The 26125-nt window shown below is 37.7% G+C and overlaps 1 protein-coding gene and 10 non-coding genes across 11 annotated transcripts; all 11 read right to left on the minus strand.

The window, feature by feature from the left end:
* Nucleotides 1-3381: 3381 nt before the first annotated feature.
* On the minus strand, nucleotides 3382-4026 carry LOC147786088 (uncharacterized). The gene is made up of 2 exons (XM_087120910.1): nucleotides 3779-4026; nucleotides 3382-3691 (listed from the first exon to the last, which is right to left on the minus strand). The coding sequence occupies exons 1-2, from the start codon at nucleotides 4024-4026 to the stop codon at nucleotides 3382-3384; spliced, it is 558 nt and encodes a 185-aa protein (XP_086977036.1).
* A 7007-nt stretch (nucleotides 4027-11033) lies between these two features.
* Nucleotides 11034-11107, minus strand: TRNAV-AAC (transfer RNA valine (anticodon AAC)). The gene has a single exon. It is a non-coding gene; the product is annotated as a tRNA-Val (tRNA).
* Nucleotides 11108-14561: 3454 nt separating this feature from the next.
* On the minus strand, nucleotides 14562-14635 carry TRNAV-AAC (transfer RNA valine (anticodon AAC)). Its single transcript has one exon. It is a non-coding gene; the product is annotated as a tRNA-Val (tRNA).
* Nucleotides 14636-15442: 807 nt separating this feature from the next.
* On the minus strand, nucleotides 15443-15516 carry TRNAV-AAC (transfer RNA valine (anticodon AAC)). Its single transcript has one exon. It is a non-coding gene; the product is annotated as a tRNA-Val (tRNA).
* An 806-nt stretch (nucleotides 15517-16322) lies between these two features.
* Nucleotides 16323-16396, minus strand: TRNAV-AAC (transfer RNA valine (anticodon AAC)). The gene has a single exon. It is a non-coding gene; the product is annotated as a tRNA-Val (tRNA).
* A 3454-nt stretch (nucleotides 16397-19850) lies between these two features.
* On the minus strand, nucleotides 19851-19924 carry TRNAV-AAC (transfer RNA valine (anticodon AAC)). The gene has a single exon. It is a non-coding gene; the product is annotated as a tRNA-Val (tRNA).
* An 808-nt stretch (nucleotides 19925-20732) lies between these two features.
* TRNAV-AAC (transfer RNA valine (anticodon AAC)) lies at nucleotides 20733-20806 on the minus strand. Its single transcript has one exon. It is a non-coding gene; the product is annotated as a tRNA-Val (tRNA).
* Nucleotides 20807-21614: 808 nt separating this feature from the next.
* On the minus strand, nucleotides 21615-21688 carry TRNAV-AAC (transfer RNA valine (anticodon AAC)). Its single transcript has one exon. It is a non-coding gene; the product is annotated as a tRNA-Val (tRNA).
* An 808-nt stretch (nucleotides 21689-22496) lies between these two features.
* Nucleotides 22497-22570, minus strand: TRNAV-AAC (transfer RNA valine (anticodon AAC)). Its single transcript has one exon. It is a non-coding gene; the product is annotated as a tRNA-Val (tRNA).
* An 808-nt stretch (nucleotides 22571-23378) lies between these two features.
* TRNAV-AAC (transfer RNA valine (anticodon AAC)) lies at nucleotides 23379-23452 on the minus strand. Its single transcript has one exon. It is a non-coding gene; the product is annotated as a tRNA-Val (tRNA).
* A 1691-nt stretch (nucleotides 23453-25143) lies between these two features.
* Nucleotides 25144-25217, minus strand: TRNAV-AAC (transfer RNA valine (anticodon AAC)). The gene has a single exon. It is a non-coding gene; the product is annotated as a tRNA-Val (tRNA).
* Nucleotides 25218-26125: the final 908 nt, after the last annotated feature.

Raw genomic sequence — 26125 nt, forward strand, 5'->3', positions numbered from 1 at the left:
AGAATTTTCAGTACATTCTACTTTCAATGTTGCTGACTTTAATCCTTTTGATCTAGGCAATGATTTTTCTAATTCGAGGACGAATCCTTTTGAAAAGTGCGAAGATGATAAGGATCTCGGTGTTCCAAATGTTTCAACTCGACCTATTACACGATGAAAACCCAAGAAAATTCAACAATCATTCATTCTTCATCTAAAAAATTGGCTAGGCTCGGTTCAACCATTATTTCATGTGTTATAAGTTGATTTGATTGTGGAAGGACCATTTGGAGCTTCAGATGTGAATATTTGCACAGTGAAAGTAGTAGATGAAGTTGCTATAAATTGCACTTGATTGATAAGTTGTTAGAAAACTTTATTTATTATTTTTAATTTCATAATTCTTATAATGGGCAAAGGGGGAGTTATTTGTCAAATTGACTTCTTCTTATGTGGAGATTTAAAAGGATCGAAATGAAATTGACCACTAACTCCTTTAGTGGACATTTAAGAATTGAAAGTTTCTTTTGTGGAGAGACTATAAATACCCACAATTATTATGTAAAAGACAGATTTCAAATGAATGAAATTGAGATCTAAAATTGAGACTTATACACTAGAAATTCGAGCATATTTCTAAGTTCCAAGCAATTCTTGTGGTAGATTGCATTTGAGTCATTCAATCAAACCTTGATCAAGTTCGATTGTGGAGTGACTCAATTTGGAACAAGGTTCCAAATCTTAGTTTTAGATCTTTTATCTTAAGAGGTAATCTAATTTTAGCCTATCTCTTGGTTGATCTGAATTTTATATTTTGTACAAGGATGATAATTTATTTGATTCAAGGGTTCTTGCTCCAATAAAAGCTTGGATCGTTGGGCTGAGGATTAAGGTTGCCTTATCACGTGTAAGAGGTCTAGTTGGAACATTTGGAACATCGTGATTCTTATCATCTTCCCCCTCTTCAAAATGATTTATCATCGATTCTGGAAAATCATCTCCTACATTAAAAGTATTCAAGTCAGCAACATTGAAAGTAGGATGTACTGAAAATAAAAATTCTATGGGAAGATCAATTTCATAGGAATTGCTATTAATACTTTCAAGGACATGATAAAGGTTATCCCTCTTGGATGTAATTTTGTCTTCCCTTGAGATAGGAATAACTCATTGCAAAAGTGTATCCAAACCCAGTCTCGGTGTTGAAAAATGATTTCCTTCCGTCCTTTAGGATGTGTCGGTACTTTACCATGATTTTGTTGATGACTCTACAATCCACGCACATGTGTTAAGTTTCATCTTTCTTTGGCACCAATAAGACTGGTACAGTACATGGACTCAAACTTTCTCGTATATAGCCTTTCTCCATGAGCTCCTCCACTTGCCTTTGAATTTCTTTAGTTTAGGTTGGATTGGTAAGCTGGTCTATTAAGAATGACAGCCCCCAGAATGACGTTTATTTTTATTCAATACCTCTAATGGGAGGTAGTCCTTTAGGTACTTCATCTTCAAACACGTCCTCAATTTCCTATAAAAGATATTGAAACACAGTAATCAATGACAAGTTGTTGTCGTTAGAGACCAAATATCCTTCCTTATACATAATTACAAAAATGATTTTTTTGTGAAAACATTGCTCTTCTCACCTTTCCGACCCTAGCCAAACAATTCACTTTTTTTTTTCCTCTTCTTTTCATTAATTTTTTTATCTTTGATTTTTCTCTAATTTTTCACTCAAGTCTTGCTTTTATTTCGATTCTTTTTCCTCAAACTCTTTTTTTTCCCTCTAACCTTAATCGATCATAAAATACATTTGCAGAACTCAAAGGTATAAGAGTTGTTTTTCTACCATCTTTTATAAAAGAATACCTATTCAAATAATCATCATACATGACCTTTCTATCAAATTCCCAAGATCGGCCAATCTCCAGCAATTAAGGTTTAGGATGGTGTTGGGTTGAAATTTGCAACCTTTTGATCAACACGGTACTTACTACATTGGTGCAACTTCCACTATCAATGACAAGACTACAAGAAGTTCTCTTGGCTAAACACTGGTGTTTATTACACACAAAGGTAGACTATTTGAAAAAGTGACTAAATTATGATCAAGGTAGGCTATATATATATATATAAATCAATTCTTATAGTAGCGAGCTATTCAAGACAATCAAGATTTTTGGATAGAATTGCACACTAAAAAAATGAATTAAAAAAACAAAGGTGGTTAAGATTTTGAAAGGAATGATCTAACTTTCCTTTTTACTGAATACGAGCAAATTCAGAAGTTATTTTAAGTGTAAATTATGAAAAATATATACATACGGCTGAAAAGAAGACTTCCAATCATAAAATTCTTATGATTTTATCCGAAGTCAAATTCTTCTTTCAAATCATCGTGTTACTTGTTTTTTATAGCTCCAGTTATGAATCATGCATAGACAGACCTAAATATATTTTAACAGTTAAAGTATATTAATAAATAAATGTGAATATAGGTCAAATGATCATGTCATGTTTCATCAACCAAAATGTCAAATATTCAAATTTCTCCATCTGCATGTGTTGTTGAACTAAAAAAAAGTTACATCAATAACTTTTAAACTTTCAATGAGATAATTAACTCGCTCGTAGATGTTGTTTATTTTGGCTCATTATGTATCGCTATTAGCCGCACAGTTTTAAAACTCGTCTACCGGGAAGAGGTTTCCACACCCTTATAATAAATGCTTCGTTCCCCTCTCCAACTGATGTGGAATCTCACAATCCACTCCCTTTGGGCTCTAGCGTCCTCGCTAGCACACTGCTGGTGCCTAGCTCTAATACCATTTGTAACAGCCCAAACTTATTGCTATCAGATATTATCGGTTTTGGCCCATTACGTATCGCCATCAGTCTCATAGTTTTAAAACACGTTCACTGTGGAGAGATTTCCACGCTTTTATAAAGAATGCTCATTCCTCTGTCTAATCGATATGGGATCTCACATACCATTTACACGGCTATATTTGCGACAACAAATATATCATTTAAGTAACTTTCAAATACTTGTTTATTGTATGTGCTATAGAATGTTTCAAAATATTTTTCCTTTTGTTTTTGTTTCTCTTTCCTTCCTAAAAAAAAAAAAACTCATTTAGTAAATATTATACACACATATATATATATATATATATAAACAACTTTTAATAATATTTTTCAAAAACTACCCTACTTCCATAAAATGTTACGTGTTTTTGTTCTTGATTTTTTTGATATATCTCAAATATAAGTATAAAAAAAAAAAAAAAAAAACTTATGATCTTTATTTTTTAATTCATGATAAAAAAAAATCATACTTATGGATTGTATCATCAAATCCTTCAAAAACGTGTTAAAAGAAGAGTTTTATTAGAAATGAGATTAGAGAGAGCTAGAACTAGTCATGATGTAGCCCGAAACTATAACCATGGCAATCAGAATTCTTATCTCCCTGTTCCTCTCCTCTAGTAGACCTTGTTTTTCGGGTGGTGTGCTGAAAATCATGTTGCAATTCGCTTGTGCTCTCGGTGCAATCTTCTCGACATTTAACATGCTTCTATAATCTTTTTTGAAGAATAATTCAATTCCTTCTTGAAGTGCTTCATTCACTGTCTTGTATGCATTTTCACATACTATAAGGTCGTTCTTCAATGCAGGATCAGTTATTGTTGGTAGAAGCTCTTGAATATACCTATTAAGAATACAAGTATTCATCTTAACCTATCAACTTAAACCCTTTGTAACTTTTAAATTTTATATGTATTTTTAACAACAATACCGAAGTGTTTTGCTTGCATTGGCTTGAGCTTGGAAAATTGCTATTTGGGTTAGTCCTATATCGTCGGTCGGACCATTTAGGTTCTCATGGAAGGTTTGACTGCAAAACCCGAATTCCTCCATTTGATGACATAAGTTATTGATCCTATCCTCAGTTTCACTGTCAGCCACTACTGATTGAACAATAAAGAAGACGACGATCAAGACAAACAACATCAGAGGAGAGGAAAAACATCTTGTAAAAACCATATTGGATTTTGACAAAGTGAAGGGGATGAATGTCGATTTTATGGGACTATCTTTAGTAATGGGTAGCTCGAGTTATCCAATAATACTCACTTCTCTCCCTTTATTTCCCTTCCATTTTCCATAAATAGTTTCTTTTTAAGTTGGATTTTGTTAGTTTAACACTATTGTGAGAGTAAGAGAATCAAATTATGACCTTTGAAATAATAATTAGATTCTTATTGGTTAAACTATGTTAAAACTGACCTTCATGGAATAACCTTTTTAAGTTAGTTCGTAAAAGTTAGCAATCGTATAGTCTAAGTATTAGGTTTTGGAAATGGGAAATTCAATGGCTCGGACTAACAAACAGTTATATTAGCTCAAATTCGAAGCTAAATACTTCGTTCAAAGCGTTCATAACATATAAATTTAAATATAACTCAATTAATTACAATATGCTGATTATTTTTTGAATTTGATTTTGAAGGCCAACATTTGGATGATTCTACATTTGATTCTAAGTATATTCCATATCCAATATGCTCTTTATTACTTCCATTTTTGCTCTTATATACCCTTTATTCAAAGAAGTAGCACTTTTTGGCAAGAAGATAAAAGATACAAACATATTGTTTTTTTTTTTTTTTTTTTGTTTGTTTGTCGTTTTAGTCAAATAAATTTGATGTTTAAATGAGAGATTTATGAATAAACCAAGAGCACACCTGAATGAGAACGGTTTTAGATATAATAGTTAAGAAATGCATACTAGAATTGATAGCTAATATTAGTCAAATAAATTTGATGCTTAAATGAGAGATTTATGAATGAACCAACAGCACACCGGAATGAGAACGGTTTTGGATATAATGGTTAAGAAATGCATATTAGAATGGATAGTTAATATCTATACCAAAAGTACATCTTTCTTTCTGGTGGCTCCATCATACGAGCTCTAAAGTTAAACGTGTCTTCATATACCATAAAGATACAACAAATATAGGAGCCTTTAGAGCAATGCTATGTAGGATAACTAAGAAACACTTCAAGATAAATAGGTAATCGATATGAATCCTAGGCATGAGAAACACTTTAGTGTGTAAGACTAACGTGATAACCACTGCACCACAACAACTTGATGTCTAAAAAGAACATACTAAAAGTTAAATAATTAAAGCATTTTCTTCATCTTTATTTTATAATTTTCTAAAAAAAAAAAAAAAAAAAAATTAATTTCAATGAAATTTTAATGGGTAATTTCTATGGTAAAATATAATTTCTAGTATAAAAAAAATATAAAACATAATAAATTATAATTTAATAATGTTCCATAAGCAAACTATAATAAAATATTGAACATAAAATGTAAAATTATATCGTAGTATTCGACACATATATACTAAGTATTCTACGCACGAGAATTTGGTGGGGTCGAGATCGAAGATAGAAATATAAAATATACTTCCTCCCCTATTATCTATTTAAATAGGGATTCTCCACCATGTATTTCTCTTTGAGATAACTTCGGAGTTGTGTAAATTAAATTACTATTGCTCAAGATTGAGATGGGAGTCTTCGATAAGACTAGCGTGATTACCACTATACTACAAAGTTAAATAATTAAAGAATTTTTTTCTGTTTTTTTAATATTTTCTAAAAAAATATTAATTTCAAAGCAACTTTTAATGCACAATTTTTATTTTTTAATATACTTTCTATTAGATGTTCTAATATAAATCTTTCGAAATAAACATTTGTTGAAAAAGAGAGACAACCATTTTAAATTTCAAAAGAGTCTGGATAGAGTTAGAGTAGGTCGTTAAGATGCAATCATGGAGCCGGAAACTATAGTCATGGCAATGAGAATCCTCATCTCCCTATTCCTCTCCTCTAGTGGGCTTTGTTTCTCGAGTGGTATGTTGAAAATCACGCTACAACTCGCCTGTGCTCTTGGTGCAACCTTCTTGACATTCAACATGCTTCTATAATCCTTTTTGAAGAATAAGTCAATTCCTTCTTGAAATGCTTCACTCAGTATCTTGTATTTTCACAAACTATGAGGTCATTCTTCACTGCAAGATTGGTTGTCGATGGCAGAAGCTCTTGAATATACCTGTTAAAATACAATTATTTATTGTAACCTACCATCCTTTTATATTTTAGATTTTATTTGTAGTTTTACAATAATACCGAAGTGTATTGCTTGCATTGGCTTTGGCTTGGACCATTGTTATTTGGGTTAACTCTATATTGTTTGTCGGACCCTTCAGATCCAAATTCCTCCGTTTGATGACACAACTTATTGATCCTATCCTCTGTTTCATTATCGGCCCGTGTTGATTGAACCGCAAGAAAACTTCAAAATATTTATAAAAAAATATTAATACCTGTATTCGAGATTGTTTGGTTGAACTATTTGGGGTTCTCATCTCTCCTTAATTTAAATAAAAAAATATATATTAAAAAAAATTACAAATTTTCTTTGATATAAAAAAATAGAAGAACTTAGCTCATTATATAGTTGTGGGAGTTGAAGATATTAAATTTCAAAATTCTCTAAAATTCTGTCATTAATTATAATTAAAACTTAATATCACATATCTTAAAATTAATTTTTTTTGCAATAAATTAACGTAATTTCTTATATTTGAGTTTTTTTTTTTATTTATATTTTAGCTTAAATTTATTGGCTTTAATGTAATTTTATGCTTTTAATTTTAAAAATCACTTAACCATTAAATTTCAAATCAAAACTTTAAAAATATTTATAAATAATTTTAATTAAAATAAAGTGGTAAATTTTGCCAAAAAAAAAAAAAAAAACTTTTACATGTTTGCTTTTGTATCAATGTTACGAATGTATTTAAATTATTAAATTGAATGTTTTTTAAATATTATTTTGCTATTAAAATTTGAACACCTTTGGAAATTTTATTATAAATTATAATTAATGTAAGTTCTCATGCTTTAGAATTAATTTTTATAAATAAATTCATATTTTTTTTAATTTTATATATTTATGATAACTCATTCGAGGCATTCTTCATTATTGATTTACTTTGAAAGTGTGTCGATCCAAATATAATTTAGAGGATAAGATATTAATATAATATCATCTCAATGATCGTAGTTCGATTTTTCACCTTTGTACAAGTTAGGTTGAAATTCACGGACAAGGAATCGAATATTAATGTTTACGGACAGAAAAATGAATGATAGTTGGACGATGCATAAATTAACTTACAAAATTAATTACAAAAGTCATATAAGGTACATTAAATGAGGTGGGACATTGAAACTTAGTAATTGACTAAAAGAGAGTACAAATGCTCTTTTTATTATCATTGTATTTACAATGATAATATACATACGTTTTTATAACCTCAAAATGAAACCTTTGACTTTACTTGAGGTATTCCAAGAGTTTGTGTATCACCCTAATTAGAAACGGTGTGAATGTAACCTAAAAATAAATAAAAAATCTTAAAACTTAAAATACTTTAATGAAAAATCATAGGTAAAAGACCCAACTTTTCTTACCCATAGCAGTCATGGATGTTACAAAGAAAAGTGATTTTACGAGTTTTAAAACAAATGAAATATGCAAAAGAGGTAATTTGTTAAAATCAGGTGCGCGTCCCTTTAAAAAGGTTAAAAGGTGGGCAACCTAAAAAAAATTAATCAAACAACATAAAAACTTAAAACCACTTAGTTAACTCGGTGTCACTATCACTCCCTAGTCCCTATAAACTAGGTGTCCACAAACACAGTTTAAACGAATGAACAACTAACTGCGGAAACGTCTATCAATAAAATAAATAAATAAAAATAAAAACATAAAACTCTTGAGTCGACCATAACTGACTTCTCCATTCTACTCGTTGTCACAATAGCACTTTGATGGCAGCGGACTTGTGATTGTGCGATACTCACTTCTCAGCAACAAGTGAGTTAAGTCTATTCGTTCTCGCATCGCCTACGACCAAGCGACGTATGCTCGAGCCTCTGGCCCTAGTTCAAGAAAAAAGTTTTAGAAAGCGGGAGCAGAGAGATTTCGAAATAGAGTTTTGAAAACAAGATTTGAGAAATTGAAATTGGTGTTATATGGGAATGTAAGCAAGAGGCAACAACAACGGCTGACTGCATATAACTATCGAGTAAGGAGAAGTTGACAACTAATCATATCCCCTTATAGTACATTTTGAGGCATTTTAGCCCTTGCAAGTGTAGACATGATTTTGGTGAACGGGCATACACCATCATACTGACCCAATATATGAAATGGTAAAGACCTATCTAGGATGAAAGCATGTAAAAAGGGTTTGGAACGAGCATGCAACCATGGACAACACGTCCTGGACAAGCAAGACCGGGACATCTGTCATGCAACCATTGACAACCCGCCTTGGACATGCATGACCGTGACATCCTCCCCCACTTAATTGGTTGACGTCCTTGTCAACCAACCCAAACAAGCAAAACTAGGACTCAATTGGTTGACATCCCTGTCAACCGACCCAAAGAAGCAAGACTAGGACATCTATCATGCGGCCATAAGCAACAGACTTTGGACAAGCATGATCGTGACGTCCTCCCTCACTCAATTGGTTGACGTCTCTGTCAACCGACTCATTACAACTTGGTGTTGTAGGCTGAGGTTGACTTTTAGGTCTTTTCAATGTGCTTCCAGCTGATTTCAGTATTGCGGAGTCTCGTCAATTCTGTAAGGAGGTTTTGAAAACTGATTCTTGGTTCGTCAGCTCTTAGCGTCTCCTCCGTCAAAGTTTCTCCTGCATCTTTTGCTTCGGGATTCTTCTTCTTTATGTGAGGTCATGTCCCCTCTCAGTGCTTGATGTCTTTTACTTCAGAAGAGTAGTGTTTCATGTTACTGACGTGGACAACAGGGCTAGTCCGCATCCATGGGAGCAAATGGATCCTATATGACACCTTTCCGATCTTGTGAATAACTTCGACTGGTCCATAGTATTTTCTCACCAGTCTTCGAATCTTATTGTTTTGATCTCGGAGTTGATCTGACCTCAACTTCATTAGAACTCTCTCTTCTTCTTAAAACTGTCCTGGTCGACGCTTTTAACCGACCCTTCTCCTTCTTGTCTTGATGGTACTTCTACGTGACCATGTGTTGTTTCTAAGGTTTGTCTCTTTCTCCCTTCCTTGGTGGCAGTGTTGGCTTGTTGTCTCTCTCTAACACTTGGATGATCACTAACAGTGGTATTTGAGGGCCTGATGGACCCAACTATTAGTAAGTCATTTAGCTGCTCGTAGAAATCGGCTAGCTCGGATTCAGACGTATGACATTCATTCGTGGAAGGTGATTCTGCCCCTGATATGACATCAACTTTGCTATTATCTTCCTAGCTGGAGAAAATACTTTGTCTGACTTCCTTGTCTCATGTTGCGATGTTTTTCAATTGACCGCGAGACTTTTGTTGAGGTTGGCTCGCTCGAGCTTCCCTCTTTTGATTCGGTAATGGCACTGAGTGTAAGTTAATCACGGCTTAGATCCTGCCTCAACTGTAGTGTCGACATCTTTTTCACCCTTCCTGGTTGGCGGGTGTTAGTCTGGACAATCGTCGGGTTTGACCCTGTTACAAATGAACTTTTTCTTAGGGGTCCGGGGATGACTTTGTGTTCTAGTAGGGAAGTTCATCCCTAACAAGATATCGAAGTCATCCATCTTGACTATCACCAAGTCGGTTCGTCCAGTCAAAGTCCCCAATTTGATGAGAGTTCTCTTCGCAACTCCTAATACAGGTAAGGCTGAAGAATCGAAGGCCTTCATCTTCCCTACATCCCAAAGTCTAGCGGAAAGAGTCTATTGGGCCAATCAACCTCGACCTCGGATAGTAAGTTTAGTTCATAAATTTATTTCTTGGCTAAATCAAGCATATAACGTGCTCACAATCATTCCACCCTTGATTCCTACAGGTATTTCTTCAATAAAATTCCAGCCAATTAATTACATGCTCGTTCGAGGGCACGATTCTCGGGCTTATCAAGGCTCTAAAACTCTTAAAATTTTCACCTACAAGTATTTCTTCAATAAAAGACCAAACAATGTCCAAACAATTAACCCTTGATACCAACAAGTATTTCTTCTATAAAAGTCCAAACAAACAATGTCCAAACAATTAACACTTGATTCCTACAAGTATTTCTTCAGTGTGTTAGACTAACGTGATAACCAACTACACAACGACACCATTGGAAGTTTCCCCAGAAGGTGAGACGACTATAGAGTAAAGCCGAAACTTCCTGGAGCCTAGAGAACAGCTCGCGGAAACCTACCCGGAACTGGATGCGATGAGAGCCTACAAGTAGGCTGCTTACTGAGTACTTTTTTTACTCGCCGCCTTTTAGATTTCTTTTTCACGTCTTCGCTAACTGTCGCTCGAGGTGGGGGAGCGTTTGAGAGCTGCATTGTCACTTGAGGGTCGTTTATGAGTGTCGACCCGGTCTCTATACTTTGGGCCTTTTATATTTCGTTCGAAACAGTATCCCGAACCCTTTCTCCGTCTGTAACAAACCTTTCAAAAACACATGTTTGCATTTTTTTTTCAATTTGTTTTGGTCGAGGTGCCGTTTGATTTTAAATTGCATTATTTTAATGTTTAACTTAATTTTACCTTTTTATTTTATTTTCCTTTCTTTTTGTCATTTTCGTCACGGTTTGAGATTTGGAGCCTCGAAAATCACGTAACAAAAGACTCAATCACACTCTTCGTCTAGCGAAAACAGCCTGTTGGGCCAATCAACCTAGACCTCGGATACTAAGTTTAGCTCATAAATTTATTTCTTGGCTAAATCAAGCATATAACGTGCCCACAATCATTCCACCCTTGATTCCTACAAGTATTTCTTCAATAAAAGTCCAAACAATTAATTACATGCTCGTTCAGGGCACGGTTCTCGGGCTTATCAAGGCTCTAAAAAGCTCCTGAACTTTCTCGTAGAGGTCTAAAATGATCCACATTATAAAGATAAGAGAATAAAAATAAAATTTTCAGATATGGCGTCGCCCAGACTTGAACTGGAGACCTTCAGTGTGTTAGACTGACGTGATAACCAACTACACCACGACACCATTGGAAGCTTCCCCAGAAGGTCAGACGACTATAGAGTAAAGCCGAAACTTCCTGGAGCCTAGAGAACAGCTCGCGGAAACCTACCCGGAACTGGATGCGATGAGAGCCTACAAGTAGGCTGCTTACTGAGTACTTTTTTTACTCGCCGCCTTTTAGATTTCTTTTTCACGTCTTCGCTAACTGTCGCTCGAGGTGGGGGAGCGTTTGAGAGCTGCATTGTCACTTGAGGGTCGTTTATGAGTGTCGACCCGGTCTCTATACTTTGGGCCTTTTATATTTCGTTCGAAACAGTATCCCGAACCCTTTCTCCGTCTGTAACAAACCTTTCAAAAACACATGTTTGCATTTTTTTTTCAATTTGTTTTGGTCGAGGTGCCGTTTGATTTTAAATTGCATTATTTTAATGTTTAACTTAATTTTACCTTTTTATTTTATTTTCCTTTCTTTTTGTCATTTCCGTCACGGTTTGAGATTTGGAGCCTCGAAAATCACGTAACAAAAGACTCAATCACACTCTTCGTCTAGCGAAAACAGCCTGTTGGGCCAATCAACCTAGACCTCGGATACTAAGTTTAGCTCATAAATTTATTTCTTGGCTAAATCAAGCATACAACGTGCCCACAATCATTCCACCCTTGATTCCTACAAGTATTTCTTCAATAAAAGTCCAAACAATTAATTACATGCTCGTTCGAGGGCACGGTTCTCGGGCTTATCAAGGCTCTAAAAAGCACCTGAACTTTCTCGTAGATGTCTAAAATGATCCACATTATAAAGATAAGAGAATAAAAATAAAATTTTCATATATGGCATCGCCCAGACTTGTACTGGAGACCTTCAGTGTGTTAGACTGACGTGATAACCAACTACACCACGACACCATTGGAAGCTTCCCCAGAAGGTCAGACGACTATAGAGTAAAGCCGAAACTTCCTGGAGCCTAGAGAACAGCTCGCGGAAACCTACCCGGAACTGGATGCGATGAGAGCCTACAAGTAGGCTGCTTACTGAGTACTTTTTTTACTCGCCGCCTTTTAGATTTCTTTTTCACGTCTTCGCTAACTGTCGCTCGAGGTGGGGGAGCGTTTGAGAGCTGCATTGTCACTTGAGGGTCGTTTATGAGTGTCGACCCGGTCTCTATACTTTGGGCCTTTTATATTTCGTTCGAAACAGTATCCCGAACCCTTTCTCCGTCTGTAACAAACCTTTCAAAAACACATGTTTGCATTTTTTTTTCAATTTGTTTTGGTCGAGGTGCCGTTTGATTTTAAATTGCATTATTTTAATGTTTAACTTAATTTTACCTTTTTATTTTATTTTCCTTTCTTTTTGTCATTTCCGTCACGGTTTGAGATTTGGAGCCTCGAAAATCACGTAACAAAAGACTCAATCACACTCTTCGTCTAGCGAAAACAGCCTGTTGGGCCAATCAACCTAGACCTCGGATACTAAGTTTAGCTCATAAATTTATTTCTTGGCTAAATCAAGCATACAACGTGCCCACAATCATTCCACCCTTGATTCCTACAAGTATTTCTTCAATAAAAGTCCAAACAATTAATTACATGCTCGTTCGAGGGCACGGTTCTCGGGCTTATCAAGGCTCTAAAAAGCACCTGAACTTTCTCGTAGATGTCTAAAATGATCCACATTATAAAGATAAGAGAATAAAAATAAAATTTTCATATATGGCATCGCCCAGACTTGTACTGGAGACCTTCAGTGTGTTAGACTGACGTGATAACAAACTACACCACGACACCATTGGAAGCTTCCCCAGAAGGTCAGACGACTATAGAGTAAAGCCGAAACTTCCTGGAGCCTAGAGAACAGCTCGCGGAAACCTACCCGGAACTGGATGTGATGAGAGCCTACAAGTAGGCTGCTTACTGAGTACTTTTTTTACTCGCCGCCTTTTAGATTTCTTTTTCACGTCTTCGCTAACTGTCGCTCGAGGTGGGGGAGCGTTTGAGAGCTGCATTGTCACTTGAGGGTCGTTTATGAGTGTCGACCCGGTCTCTATACTTTGGGCCTTTTATATTTCGTTCGAAACAGTATCCCGAACCCTTTCTCCGTCTGTAACAAACCTTTCAAAAACACATGTTTGCATTTTTTTTTCAATTTGTTTTGGTCGAGGTGCCGTTTGATTTTAAATTGCATTATTTTAATGTTTAACTTAATTTTACCTTTTTATTTTATTTTCCTTTCTTTTTGTCATTTCCGTCACGGTTTGAGATTTGGAGCCTCGAAAATCACGTAACAAAAGACTCAATCACACTCTTCGTCTAGCGAAAACAGCCTGTTGGGCCAATCAACCTAGACCTCGGATACTAAGTTTAGCTCATAAATTTATTTCTTGGCTAAATCAAGCATACAACGTGCCCACAATCATTCCACCCTTGATTCCTACAAGTATTTCTTCAATAAAAGTCCAAACAATTAATTACATGCTCGTTCGAGGGCACGGTTCTCGGGCTTATCAAGGCTCTAAAAAGCACCTGAACTTTCTCGTAGATGTCTAAAATGATCCACATTATAAAGATAAGAGAATAAAAATAAAATTTTCATATATGGCATCGCCCAGACTTGTACTGGAGACCTTCAGTGTGTTAGACTGACGTGATAACCAACTACACCACGACACCATTGGAAGCTTCCCTAGAAGGTCAGACGACTATAGAGTAAAGCCGAAACTTCCTGGAGCCTAGAGAACAGCTCGCGGAAACCTACCCGGAACTGGATGCGATGAGAGCCTACAAGTAGGCTGCTTACTGAGTACTTTTTTTACTCGCCGCCTTTTAGATTTCTTTTTCACGTCTTCGCTAACTGTCGCTCGAGGTGGGGGAGCGTTTGAGAGCTGCATTGTCACTTGAGGGTCGTTTATGAGTGTCGACCCGGTCTCTATACTTTGGGCCTTTTATATTTCGTTCGAAACAGTATCCCGAACCCTTTCTCCGTCTGTAACAAACCTTTCAAAAACACATGTTTGCATTTTTTTTTCAATTTGTTTTGGTCGAGGTGCCGTTTGATTTTAAATTGCATTATTTTAATGTTTAACTTAATTTTACCTTTTTATTTTATTTTCCTTTCTTTTTGTCATTTCCGTCACGGTTTGAGATTTGGAGCCTCGAAAATCACGTAAGAAAAGACTCAATCACACTCTTCGTCTAGCGAAAACAGCCTGTTGGGCCAATCAACCTAGACCTCGGATACTAAGTTTAGCTCATAAATTTATTTCTTGGCTAAATCAAGCATACAACGTGCCCACAATCATTCCACCCTTGATTCCTACAAGTATTTCTTCAATAAAAGTCCAAACAATTAATTACATGCTCGTTCGAGGGCACGGTTCTCGGGCTTATCAAGGCTCTAAAAAGCACCTGAACTTTCTCGTAGATGTCTAAAATGATCCACATTATAAAGATAAGAGAATAAAAATAAAATTTTCAGATATGGCGTCGCCCAGACTTGAACTGGAGACCTTCAGTGTGTTAGACTAACGTGATAACCAACTACACCACGACACCATTGGAAGCTTCCCCAGAAGGTCAGACAACTATAGAGTAAAGCCGAAACTTCCTGGAGCCTAGAGAATAGCTCGCGGAAACCTACCCGGAACTGGATGCGATGAGAGCCTACAAGTAGGCTGCTTACTGAGTACTTTTTTTACTCGCCGCCTTTTAGATTTCTTTTTCACGTCTTCGCTAACTGTCGCTCGAGGTGGGGGAGCGTTTGAGAGCTGCATTGTCACTTGAGGGTCGTTTATGAGTGTCGACCCGGTCTCTATACTTTGGGCCTTTTATATTTCGTTCGAAACAGTATCCCGAACCCTTTCTCCGTCTGTAACAAACCTTTCAAAAACACATGTTTGCATTTTTTTTCAATTTGTTTTGGTCGAGGTGCCGTTTGATTTTAAATTGCATTATTTTAATGTTTAACTTAATTTTACCTTTTTATTTTATTTTCCTTTCTTTTTGTCATTTCCGTCACGGTTTGAGATTTGGAGCCTCGAAAATCACGTAACAAAAGACTCAATCACACTCTTCGTCTAGCGAAAACAGCCTGTTGGGCCAATCAACCTAGACCTCGGATACTAAGTTTAGCTCATAAATTTATTTCTGGGCTAAATCAAGCATATAACGTGCCCACAATCATTCCACCCTTGATTCCTACAAGTATTTCTTCAATAAAAGTCCAAACAATTAATTACATGCTCGTTCGAGGGCACGGTTCTCGGGCTTATCAAGGCTCTAAAAAGCTCCTGAACTTTCTCGTAGAGGTCTAAAATGATCCACATTATAAAGATAAGAGAATAAAAATAAAATTTTCATATATGGCGTCGCCCAGACTTGAACTGGAGAACTTCAGTGTGTTAGACTAACGTGATAACCAACTACACCACGACACCATTGGAAGCTTCCCCAGAAGGTCAGACGACTATAGAGTAAAGCCGAAACTTCCTGGAGCCTAGAGAACATCTCGCGGAAACCTACCCGGAACTGGATGCGATGAGAGCCTACAAGTAGCTGCTTACTGAGTACTTTTTTTACTCGCCGCCTTTTAGATTTCTTTTTCACGTCTTCGCTAACTGTCGCTCGAGGTGGGGGAGCGTTTGAGAGCTGCATTGTCACTTGAGGGTCGTTTATGAGTGTCGACCCGGTCTCTATACTTTGGGCCTTTTATATTTCGTTCGAAACAGTATCCCGAACCCTTTCTCCGTCTGTAACAAACCTTTCAAAAACACATGTTTGCATTTTTTTTTCAATTTGTTTTGGTCGAGGTGCCGTTTGATTTTAAATTGCATTATTTTAATGTTTAACTTAATTTTACCTTTTTATTTTATTTTCCTTTCTTTTTGTCATTTCCGTCACGGTTTGAGATTTGGAGCCTCGAAAATCACGTAACAAAAGACTCAATCACACTCTTCGTCTAGCGAAAACAACCTGTTGGGCCAATCAACCTAGACCTCGGATACTAAGTTTAGCTCATAAATTTATTTCTTGGCTAAATCAAGCATATAACGTGCCCACAATCATTCCACCCTTGATTCCTACAAGTATTTCTTCAATAAAAGTCCAAACAATTAATTACATGCTCGTTCAGGGCACGGTTCTCGGGCTTATCAAGGCTCTAAAAAGCTCCTGAACTTTCTCGTAGAGGTCTAAAATGATCCACATTATAAAGATAAGAGAATAAAAATAAAATTTTCAGATATGGCGTCGCCCAGACTTGAACTGGAGACCTTCAGTGTGTTAGACTGACGTGATAACCAACTACACCACGACACCATTGGAAGCTTCCCCAGAAGGTCAGACGACTATAGAGTAAAGCCGAAACTTCCTGGAGCCTAGAGAACAGCTCGCGGAAACCTACCCGGAACTGGATGCGATGAGAGCCTACAAGTAGGCTGCTTACTGAGTACTTTTTTTACTCGCCGCCTTTTAGATTTCTTTTTCACGTCTTCGCTAACTGTCGCTCGAGGTGGGGGAGCGTTTGAGAGCTGCATTGTCACTTGAGGGTCGTTTATGAGTGTCGACCCGGTCTCTATACTTTGGGCCTTTTATATTTCGTTCGAAACAGTATCCCGAACCCTTTCTCCGTCTGTAACAAACCTTTCAAAAACACATGTTTGCATTTTTTTTTCAATTTGTTTTGGTCGAGGTGCCGTTTGATTTTAAATTGCATTATTTTAATGTTTAACTTAATTTTACCTTTTTATTTTATTTTCCTTTCTTTTTGTCATTTCCGTCACGGTTTGAGATTTGGAGCCTCGAAAATCACGTAACAAAAGACTCAATCACACTCTTCGTCTAGCGAAAACAGCCTGTTGGGCCAATCAACCTAGACCTCGGATACTAAGTTTAGCTCATAAATTTATTTCTTGGCTAAATCAAGCATACAACGTGCCCACAATCATTCCACCCTTGATTCCTACAAGTATTTCTTCAATAAAAGTCCAAACAATTAATTACATGCTCGTTCGAGGGCACGGTTCTCGGGCTTATCAAGGCTCTAAAAAGCACCTGAACTTTCTCGTAGATGTCTAAAATGATCCACATTATAAAGATAAGAGAATAAAAATAAAATTTTCATATATGGCATCGCCCAGACTTGTACTGGAGACCTTCAGTGTGTTAGACTGACGTGATAACCAACTACACCACGACACCATTGGAAGCTTCCCCAGAAGGTCAGACGACTATAGAGTAAAGCCGAAACTTCCTGGAGCCTAGAGAACAGCTCGCGGAAACCTACCCGGAACTGGATGTGATGAGAGCCTACAAGTAGGCTGCTTACTGAGTACTTTTTTTACTCGCCGCCTTTTAGATTTCTTTTTCACGTCTTCGCTAACTGTCGCTCGAGGTGGGGGAGCGTTTGAGAGCTGCATTGTCACTTGAGGGTCGTTTATGAGTGTCGACCCGGTCTCTATACTTTGGGCCTTTTATATTTCGTTCGAAACAGTATCCCGAACCCTTTCTCCGTCTGTAACAAACCTTTCAAAAACACATGTTTGCATTTTTTTTTCAATTTGTTTTGGTCGAGGTGCCGTTTGATTTTAAATTGCATTATTTTAATGTTTAACTTAATTTTACCTTTTTATTTTATTTTCCTTTCTTTTTGTCATTTCCGTCACGGTTTGAGATTTGGAGCCTCGAAAATCACGTAACAAAAGACTCAATCACACTCTTCGTCTAGCGAAAACAGCCTGTTGGGCCAATCAACCTAGACCTCGGATACTAAGTTTAGCTCATAAATTTATTTCTTGGCTAAATCAAGCATACAACGTGCCCACAATCATTCCACCCTTGATTCCCACAAGTATTTCTTCAATAAAAGTCCAAACAATTAATTACATGCTCGTTCGAGGGCACGGTTCTCGGGCTTATCAAGGCTCTAAAAAGCACCTGAACTTTCTCGTAGATGTCTAAAATGATCCACATTATAAAGATAAGAGAATAAAAATAAAATTTTCATATATGGCATCGCCCAGACTTGTACTGGAGACCTTCAGTGTGTTAGACTGACGTGATAACAAACTACACCACGACACCATTGGAAGCTTCCCCAGAAGGTCAGACGACTATAGAGTAAAGCCGAAACTTCCTGGAGCCTAGAGAACAGCTCGCGGAAACCTACCCGGAACTGGATGCGATGAGAGCCTACAAGTAGGCTGCTTACTGAGTACTTTTTTTACTCGCCGCCTTTTAGATTTCTTTTTCACGTCTTCGCTAACTGTCGCTCGAGGTGGGGGAGCGTTTGAGAGCTGCATTGTCACTTGAGGGTCGTTTATGAGTGTCGACCCGGTCTCTATACTTTGGGCCTTTTATATTTCGTTCGAAACAGTATCCCGAACCCTTTCTCCGTCTGTAACAAACCTTTCAAAAACACATGTTTGCATTTTTTTTTCAATTTGTTTTGGTCGAGGTGCCGTTTGATTTTAAATTGCATTATTTTAATGTTTAACTTAATTTTACCTTTTTATTTTATTTTCCTTTCTTTTTGTCATTTCCGTCACGGTTTGAGATTTGGAGCCTCGAAAATCACGTAACAAAAGACTCAATCACACTCTTCGTCTAGCGAAAACAGCCTGTTGGGCCAATCAACCTAGACCTCGGATACTAAGTTTAGCTCATAAATTTATTTCTGGGCTAAATCAAGCATATAACGTGCCCACAATCATTCCACCCTTGATTCCTACAAGTATTTCTTCAATAAAAGTCCAAACAATTAATTACATGCTCGTTCGAGGGCACGGTTCTCGGGCTTATCAAGGCTCTAAAAAGCACCTGAACTTTCTCGTAGATGTCTAAAATGATCCACATTATAAAGATAAGAGAATAAAAATAAAATTTTCATATATGGCATCGCCCAGACTTGTACTGGAGACCTTCAGTGTGTTAGACTGACGTGATAACCAACTACACCACGACACCATTGGAAGCTTCCCCAGAAGGTCAGACGACTATAGAGTAAAGCCGAAACTTCCTGGAGCCTAGAGAACAGCTCGCGGAAACCTACCCGGAACTGGATGCGATGAGAGCCTACAAGTAGGCTGCTTACTGAGTACTTTTTTTACTCGCCGCCTTTTAGATTTCTTTTTCACGTCTTCGCTAACTGTCGCTCGAGGTGGGGGAGCGTTTGAGAGCTGCATTGTCACTTGAGGGTCGTTTATGAGTGTCGACCCGGTCTCTATACTTTGGGCCTTTTATATTTCGTTCGAAACAGTATCCCGAACCCTTTCTCCGTCTGTAACAAACCTTTCAAAAACACATGTTTGCATTTTTTTTTCAATTTGTTTTGGTCGAGGTGCCGTTTGATTTTAAATTGCATTATTTTAATGTTTAACTTAATTTTACCTTTTTATTTTATTTTCCTTTCTTTTTGACATTTTCGTCACGGTTTGAGATTTGGAGCCTCGAAAATCACGTAACAAAAGACTCAATCACACTCTTCGTCTAGCGAAAACAGCCTGTTGGGCCAATCAACCTAGACCTCGGATACAAAGTTTAGCTCATAAATTTATTTCTTGGCTAAATCAAGCATATAACGTGCCCACAATCATTCCACCCTTGATTCCCACAAGTATTTCTTCAATAAAAGTCCAAACAATTAATTACATGCTCGTTCGAGGGCACGGTTCTCGGGCTTATCAAGGCTCTAAAAAGCTCCTGAACTTTCTCGTAGAGGTCTAAAATGATCCACATTATCAAGATAAGAGAATAAAAATAAAATTTTCATATATGGCGTCGCCCAGACTTGAACTGGAGACCTTCAGTGTGTTAGACTGACGTGATAACCAACTACACCACGACACCATTGGAAGCTTCCTCAGAAGGTCAGACGACTATAGAGTAAAGCCGAAACTTCCTGGAGCCTAGAGAACAGCTCGCGGAAACCTACCCTGAACTAGATACGATGAGACCCTACAAGTAGGCTGCTTACTGAGTACTTATTTTACTCGCCGCCTTTTAGATTTCTTTTTCACGTCTTCGCTAACTGTCGCTCGAGGTGGGGGAGCGTTTGAGAGCTGCATTGTCACTTGAGGGTCGTTTATGAGTGTCGACCCGGTCTCTATACTTTGGGCCTTTTATATTTCGTTCGAAACAGTATCCCGAACCCTTTCTCCGTCTGTAACAAACCTTTCAAAAACACATGTTTGCATTTTTTTTTCAATTTGTTTTGGTCGAGGTGCCGTTTGATTTTAAATTGCATTATTTTAATGTTTAACTTAATTTTACCTTTTTATTTTATTTTCCTTTCTTTTTGTCATTTTCGTCACGGTTTGAGATTTGGAGCCTCGAAAATCACGTAACAAAAGACTCAATCACACTCTTCGTCTAGCGAAAACAGCCTGTTGGGCCAATCAACCTAGACCTCGGATACTAAGTTTAGCTCATAAATTTATTTCTGGGCTAAATCAAGCATATAACGTGCCCACAATCATTCCACCCTTGATTCCTACAAGTATTTCTTCAATAAAAGTCCAAACAATTAATTACATGCTCGTTCGAGGGCACGGTTCTCGGGCTTATCAAGGCTCTAAAAAGCTCCTGAACTTTCTCGTAGAGGTCTAAAATGATCCACATTATAAATATAAGAGAATAAAAATAAAATTTTCAGATATGGCGTCGCCCAGACTTAAACTGGAGACCTTCAGTGTGTTAGACTGACGTGATAACCAACTACACCACGACACCATTGGAAGCTTCCCCAGAAGGTCAGACGACTATAGAGTAAAGCCGAAACTTCCTGGAGCCTAGAGAACAGCTCGCGGAAACCTACCCGGAACTGGATGCGATGAGAGCCTACAAGTAGGCTGCTTACTGAGTACTTTTTTTACTCGCCGCCTTTTAGATTTCTTTTTCACGTCTTCGCTAACTGTCGCTCGAGGTGGGGGAGCGTTTGAGAGCTGCATTGTCACTTGAGGGTCGTTTATGAGTGTCGACCCGGTCTCTATACTTTGGGCCTTTTATATTTCGTTCGAAACAGTATCCCGAACCCTTTCTCCGTCTGTAACAAACCTTTCAAAAACACATGTTTGCATTTTTTTTTCAATTTGTTTTGGTCGAGGTGCCGTTTGATTTTAAATTGCATTATTTTAATGTTTAACTTAATTTTACCTTTTTATTTTATTTTCCTTTCTTTTTGACATTTTCGTCACGGTTTGAGATTTGGAGCCTCGAAAATCACGTAACAAAAGACTCAATCACACTCTTCGTCTAGCGAAAACAGCCTGTTGGGCCAATCAACCTAGACCTCGGATACTAAGTTTAGCTCATAAATTTATTTCTTGGCTAAATCAAGCATATAACGTGCCCACAATCATTCCACCCTTGATTCCTACAAGTATTTCTTCAATAAAAGTCCAAACAATTAATTACATGCTCGTTCGAGGGCACGGTTCTCGGGCTTATCAAGGCTCTAAAAAGCTCCTGAACTTTCTCGTAGAGGTCTAAAATGATCCACATTATAAAGATAAGAGAATAAAAATAAAATTTTCATATATGGCGTCGCCCAGACTTGAACTGGAGACCTTCAGTGTGTTAGACTGACGTGATAACCAACTACACCACGACACCATTGGAAGCTTCCCCAGAAGGTCAGACGACTATAGAGTAAAGCCGAAACTTCCTGGAGCCTAGAGAACAGCTCGCGGAAACCTACCCGGAACTGGATGCGATGAGAGCCTACAAGTAGGCTGCTTACTGAGTACTTTTTTTACTCGCCGCCTTTTAGATTTCTTTTTCACGTCTTCGCTAACTGTCGCTCGAGGTGGGGGAGCGTTTGAGAGCTGCATTGTCACTTGAGGGTCGTTTATGAGTGTCGACCCGGTCTCTATACTTTGGGCCTTTTATATTTCGTTCGAAACAGTATCCCGAACCCTTTCTCCGTCTGTAACAAACCTTTCAAAAACACATGTTTGCATTTTTTTTTCAATTTGTTTTGGTCGAGGTGCCGTTTGATTTTAAATTGCATTATTTTAATGTTTAACTTAATTTTACCTTTTTATTTTATTTTCCTTTCTTTTTGACATTTTCGTCACGGTTTGAGATTTGGAGCCTCGAAAATCACGTAACAAAAGACTCAATCACACTCTTCGTCTAGCGAAAACAGCCTGTTGGGCCAATCAACCTAGACCTCGGATACTAAGTTTAGCTCATAAATTTATTTCTTGGCTAAATCAAGCATATAACGTGCCCACAATCATTCCACCCTTGATTCCTACAAGTATTTCTTCAATAAAAGTCCAAACAATTAATTACATGCTCGTTCGAGGGCACGGTTCTCGGGCTTATCAAGGCTCTAAAAAGCTCCTGAACTTTCTCGTAGAGGTCTAAAATGATCCACATTATAAAGATAAGAGAATAAAAATAAAATTTTCATATATGGCGTCGCCCAGACTTGAACTGGAGACCTTCAGTGTGTTAGACTGACGTGATAACCAACTACACCACGACACCATTGGAAGCTTCCCCAGAAGGTCAGACGACTATAGAGTAAAGCCGAAACTTCCTGGAGCCTAGAGAACAGCTCGCGGAAACCTACCCGGAACTGGATGCGATGAGAGCCTACAAGTAGGCTGCTTACTGAGTACTTTTTTTACTCGCCGCCTTTTAGATTTCTTTTTCACGTCTTCGCTAACTGTCGCTCGAGGTGGGGGAGCGTTTGAGAGCTGCATTGTCACTTGAGGGTCGTTTATGAGTGTCGACCCGGTCTCTATACTTTGGGCCTTTTATATTTCGTTCGAAACAGTATCCCGAACCCTTTCTCCGTCTGTAACAAACCTTTCAAAAACACATGTTTGCATTTTTTTTTCAATTTGTTTTGGTCGAGGTGCCATTTGATTTTAAATTGCATTATTTTAATGTTTAACTTAATTTTACCTTTTTATTTTATTTTCCTTTCTTTTTGACATTTTCGTCACGGTTTGAGATTTGGAGCCTCGAAAATGACGTAACAAAAGACTCAATCACACTCTTTGTCTAGCGAAAACAGCCTGTTGGGCCAATCAACCTAGACCTCGGATACTAAGTTTAGCTCATAAATTTATTTCTGGGCTAAATCAAGCATATAACGTGCCCACAATCATTCCACCCTTGATTCCTACAAGTATTTCTTCAATAAAAGTCCAAACAATTAATTACATGCTCGTTCGAGGGCACGGTTCTCGGGCTTATCAAGGCTCTAAAAAGCTCCTGAACTTTCTCGTAGAGGTCTAAAATGATCCACATTATAAAGATAAGAGAATAAAAATAAAATTTTCATATATGGCATCGCCCAGACTTGAACTGGAGACCTTCAGTGTGTTAGACTGACGTGATAACCAACTACACCACGACACCATTGGAAGCTTCCCCAGAAGGTCAGACGACTATAGAGTAAAGCCGAAACTTCCTGGAGCCTAGAGAACAGCTCGCGGAAACCTACCCGGAACTGGATGCGATGAGAGCCTACAAGTAGGCTGCTTACTGAGTACTTTTTTTACTCGCCGCCTTTTAGATTTCTTTTTCACGTCTTCGCTAACTGTCGCTCGAGGTGGGGGAGCGTTTGAGAGCTGCATTGTCACTTGAGGATCGTTTATGAGTGTCGACCCGGTCTCTATACTTTGGGCCTTTTATATTTCGTTCGAAACAGTATCCCGAACCCTTTCTCCGTCTGTAACAAACCTTTCAAAAACACATGTTTGCATTTTTTTTTTCAATTTGTTTTGGTCGAGGTGCCGTTTGATTTTAAATTGCATTATTTTAATGTTTAACTTAATTTTACCTTTTTATTTTATTTTCCTTTCTTTTTGACATTTTCGTCACGGTTTGAGATTTGGAGCCTCGAAAATCACGTAACAAAAGACTCAATCACACTCTTCGTCTAGCGAAAACAGCCTGTTGGGCCAATCAACCTAGACCTCGGATACTAAGTTTAGCTCATAAATTTATTTCTTGGCTAAATCAAGCATATAACGTGTCCACAATCATTCCACCCTTGATTCCTACAAGTATTTCTTCAATAAAAGTCCAAACAATTAATTACATGCTCGTTCGAGGGCACGGTTCTCGGGCTTATCAAGGCTCTAAAAAGCTCCTGAACTTTCTCGTAGAGGTCTAAAATGATCCACATTATAAAGATAAGAGAATAAAAATAAAATTTTCATATATGGCGTCGCCCAGACTTGAACTGGAGACCTTGAGTGTGTTAGACTGACGTGATAACCAACTACACCACGACACCATTGGAAGCTTCCTCAGAAGGTCAGACGACTATAGAGTAAAGCCGAAACTTCCTGGAGCCTAGAGAACAGCTCGCGGAAACCTACCCGAAACTGGATGCGATGAGAGCCTACAAGTAGGCTGCTTACTGAGTACTTTTTTTACTCGCCGCCTTTTAGATTTCTTTTTCACGTCTTCGCTAACTGTCGCTCGAGGTGGGGGAGCGTTTGAGAGCTGCATTGTCACTTGAGGGTCGTTTATGAGTGTCGACCCGGTCTCTATACTTTGGGCCTTTTATATTTCGTTCGAAACAGTATCCCGAACCCTTTCTCCGTCTGTAACAAACCTTTCAAAAACACATGTTTGCATTTTTTTTTCAATTTGTTTTGGTCGAGGTGCCGTTTGATTTTAAATTGCATTATTTTAATGTTTAACTTAATTTTACCTTTTTATTTTATTTTCCTTTCTTTTTGTCATTTTCGTCACGGTTTGAGATTTGGAGCCTCGAAAATCACGTAACAAAAGACTCAATCACACTCTTCGTCTAGCGAAAACAGCCTGTTGGGCCAATCAACCTAGACCTCGGATACTAAGTTTAGCTCATAAATTTATTTCTGGGCTAAATCAAGCATATAACGTGCCCACAATCATTCCACCCTTGATTCCTACAAGTATTTCTTCAATAAAAGTCCAAACAATTAATTACATGATCGTTCGAGGGCACGGTTCTCGGGCTTATCAAGGCTCTAAAAAGCTCCTGAACTTTCTCGTAGAGGTCTAAAATGATCCACAGTATAAAGATAAGAGAATAAAAATAAAATTTTCAGATATGGCGTCGCCCAGACTTGAACTGGAGACCTTCAGTGTGTTAGACTGACGTGATAACCAACTACACCACGACACCATTGGAAGCTTCCCCAGAAGATCAGACGACTATAGAGTAAAGCCGAAACTTCCTGGAGCCTAGAGAACAGCTCGCGGAAACCTACCCGGAACTGGATGCGATGAGAGCCTACAAGTAGGCTGCTTACTGAGTACTTTTTTTACTCGCCGCCTTTTAGATTTCTTTTTCACGTCTTCGCTAACTGTCGCTCGAGGTGGGGGAGCGTTTGAGAGCTGCATTGTCACTTGAGGATCGTTTATGAGTGTCGACCCGGTCTCTATACTTTGGGCCTTTTATATTTCGTTCGAAACAGTATCCCGAACCCTTTCTCCGTCTGTAACAAACCTTTCAAAAACACATGTTTGCATTTTTTTTTCAATTTGTTTTGGTCGAGGTGCCGTTTGATTTTAAATTGCATTATTTTAATGTTTAACTTAATTTTACCTTTTTATTTTATTTTCCTTTCTTTTTGTCATTTTCGTCACGGTTTGAGATTTGGAGCCTCGAAAATTACGTAACAAAAGACTCAATCACACTCTTCGTCTAGCGAAAACAGCCTGTTGGGCCAATCAACCTAGACCTCGGATACTAAGTTTAGCTCATAAATTTATTTCTTGGCTAAATCAAGCATATAACGTGCCCACAATCATTCCACCCTTGATTCCTACAAGTATTTCTTCAATAAAAGTCCAAACAATTAATTACATGTTTAATGTGTGTTTGATGGCACGGCTCTCGGGCTTATCAAGCTCTAAAGCTCCTAATCTTTCCCGTAGAGATCTAAAATGAATCCATATTAAAAAAAATATATAAATAAAAATAAAATTAAAAATCTCAAACATAGCGTCGCCCAAACTTGAATGGGAGACCTTTAGTCTGTTAGACTAACGTGATAACCAACTACACCATGACACCATTGGAAGATTCCT

Source organism: Cucurbita pepo, unplaced genomic scaffold (assembly GCF_057944985.1).
Source record: "Cucurbita pepo subsp. pepo isolate OVF unplaced genomic scaffold, ASM5794498v1 scafford_6, whole genome shotgun sequence".
NCBI lineage: Eukaryota > Viridiplantae > Streptophyta > Magnoliopsida > Cucurbitales > Cucurbitaceae > Cucurbita > Cucurbita pepo.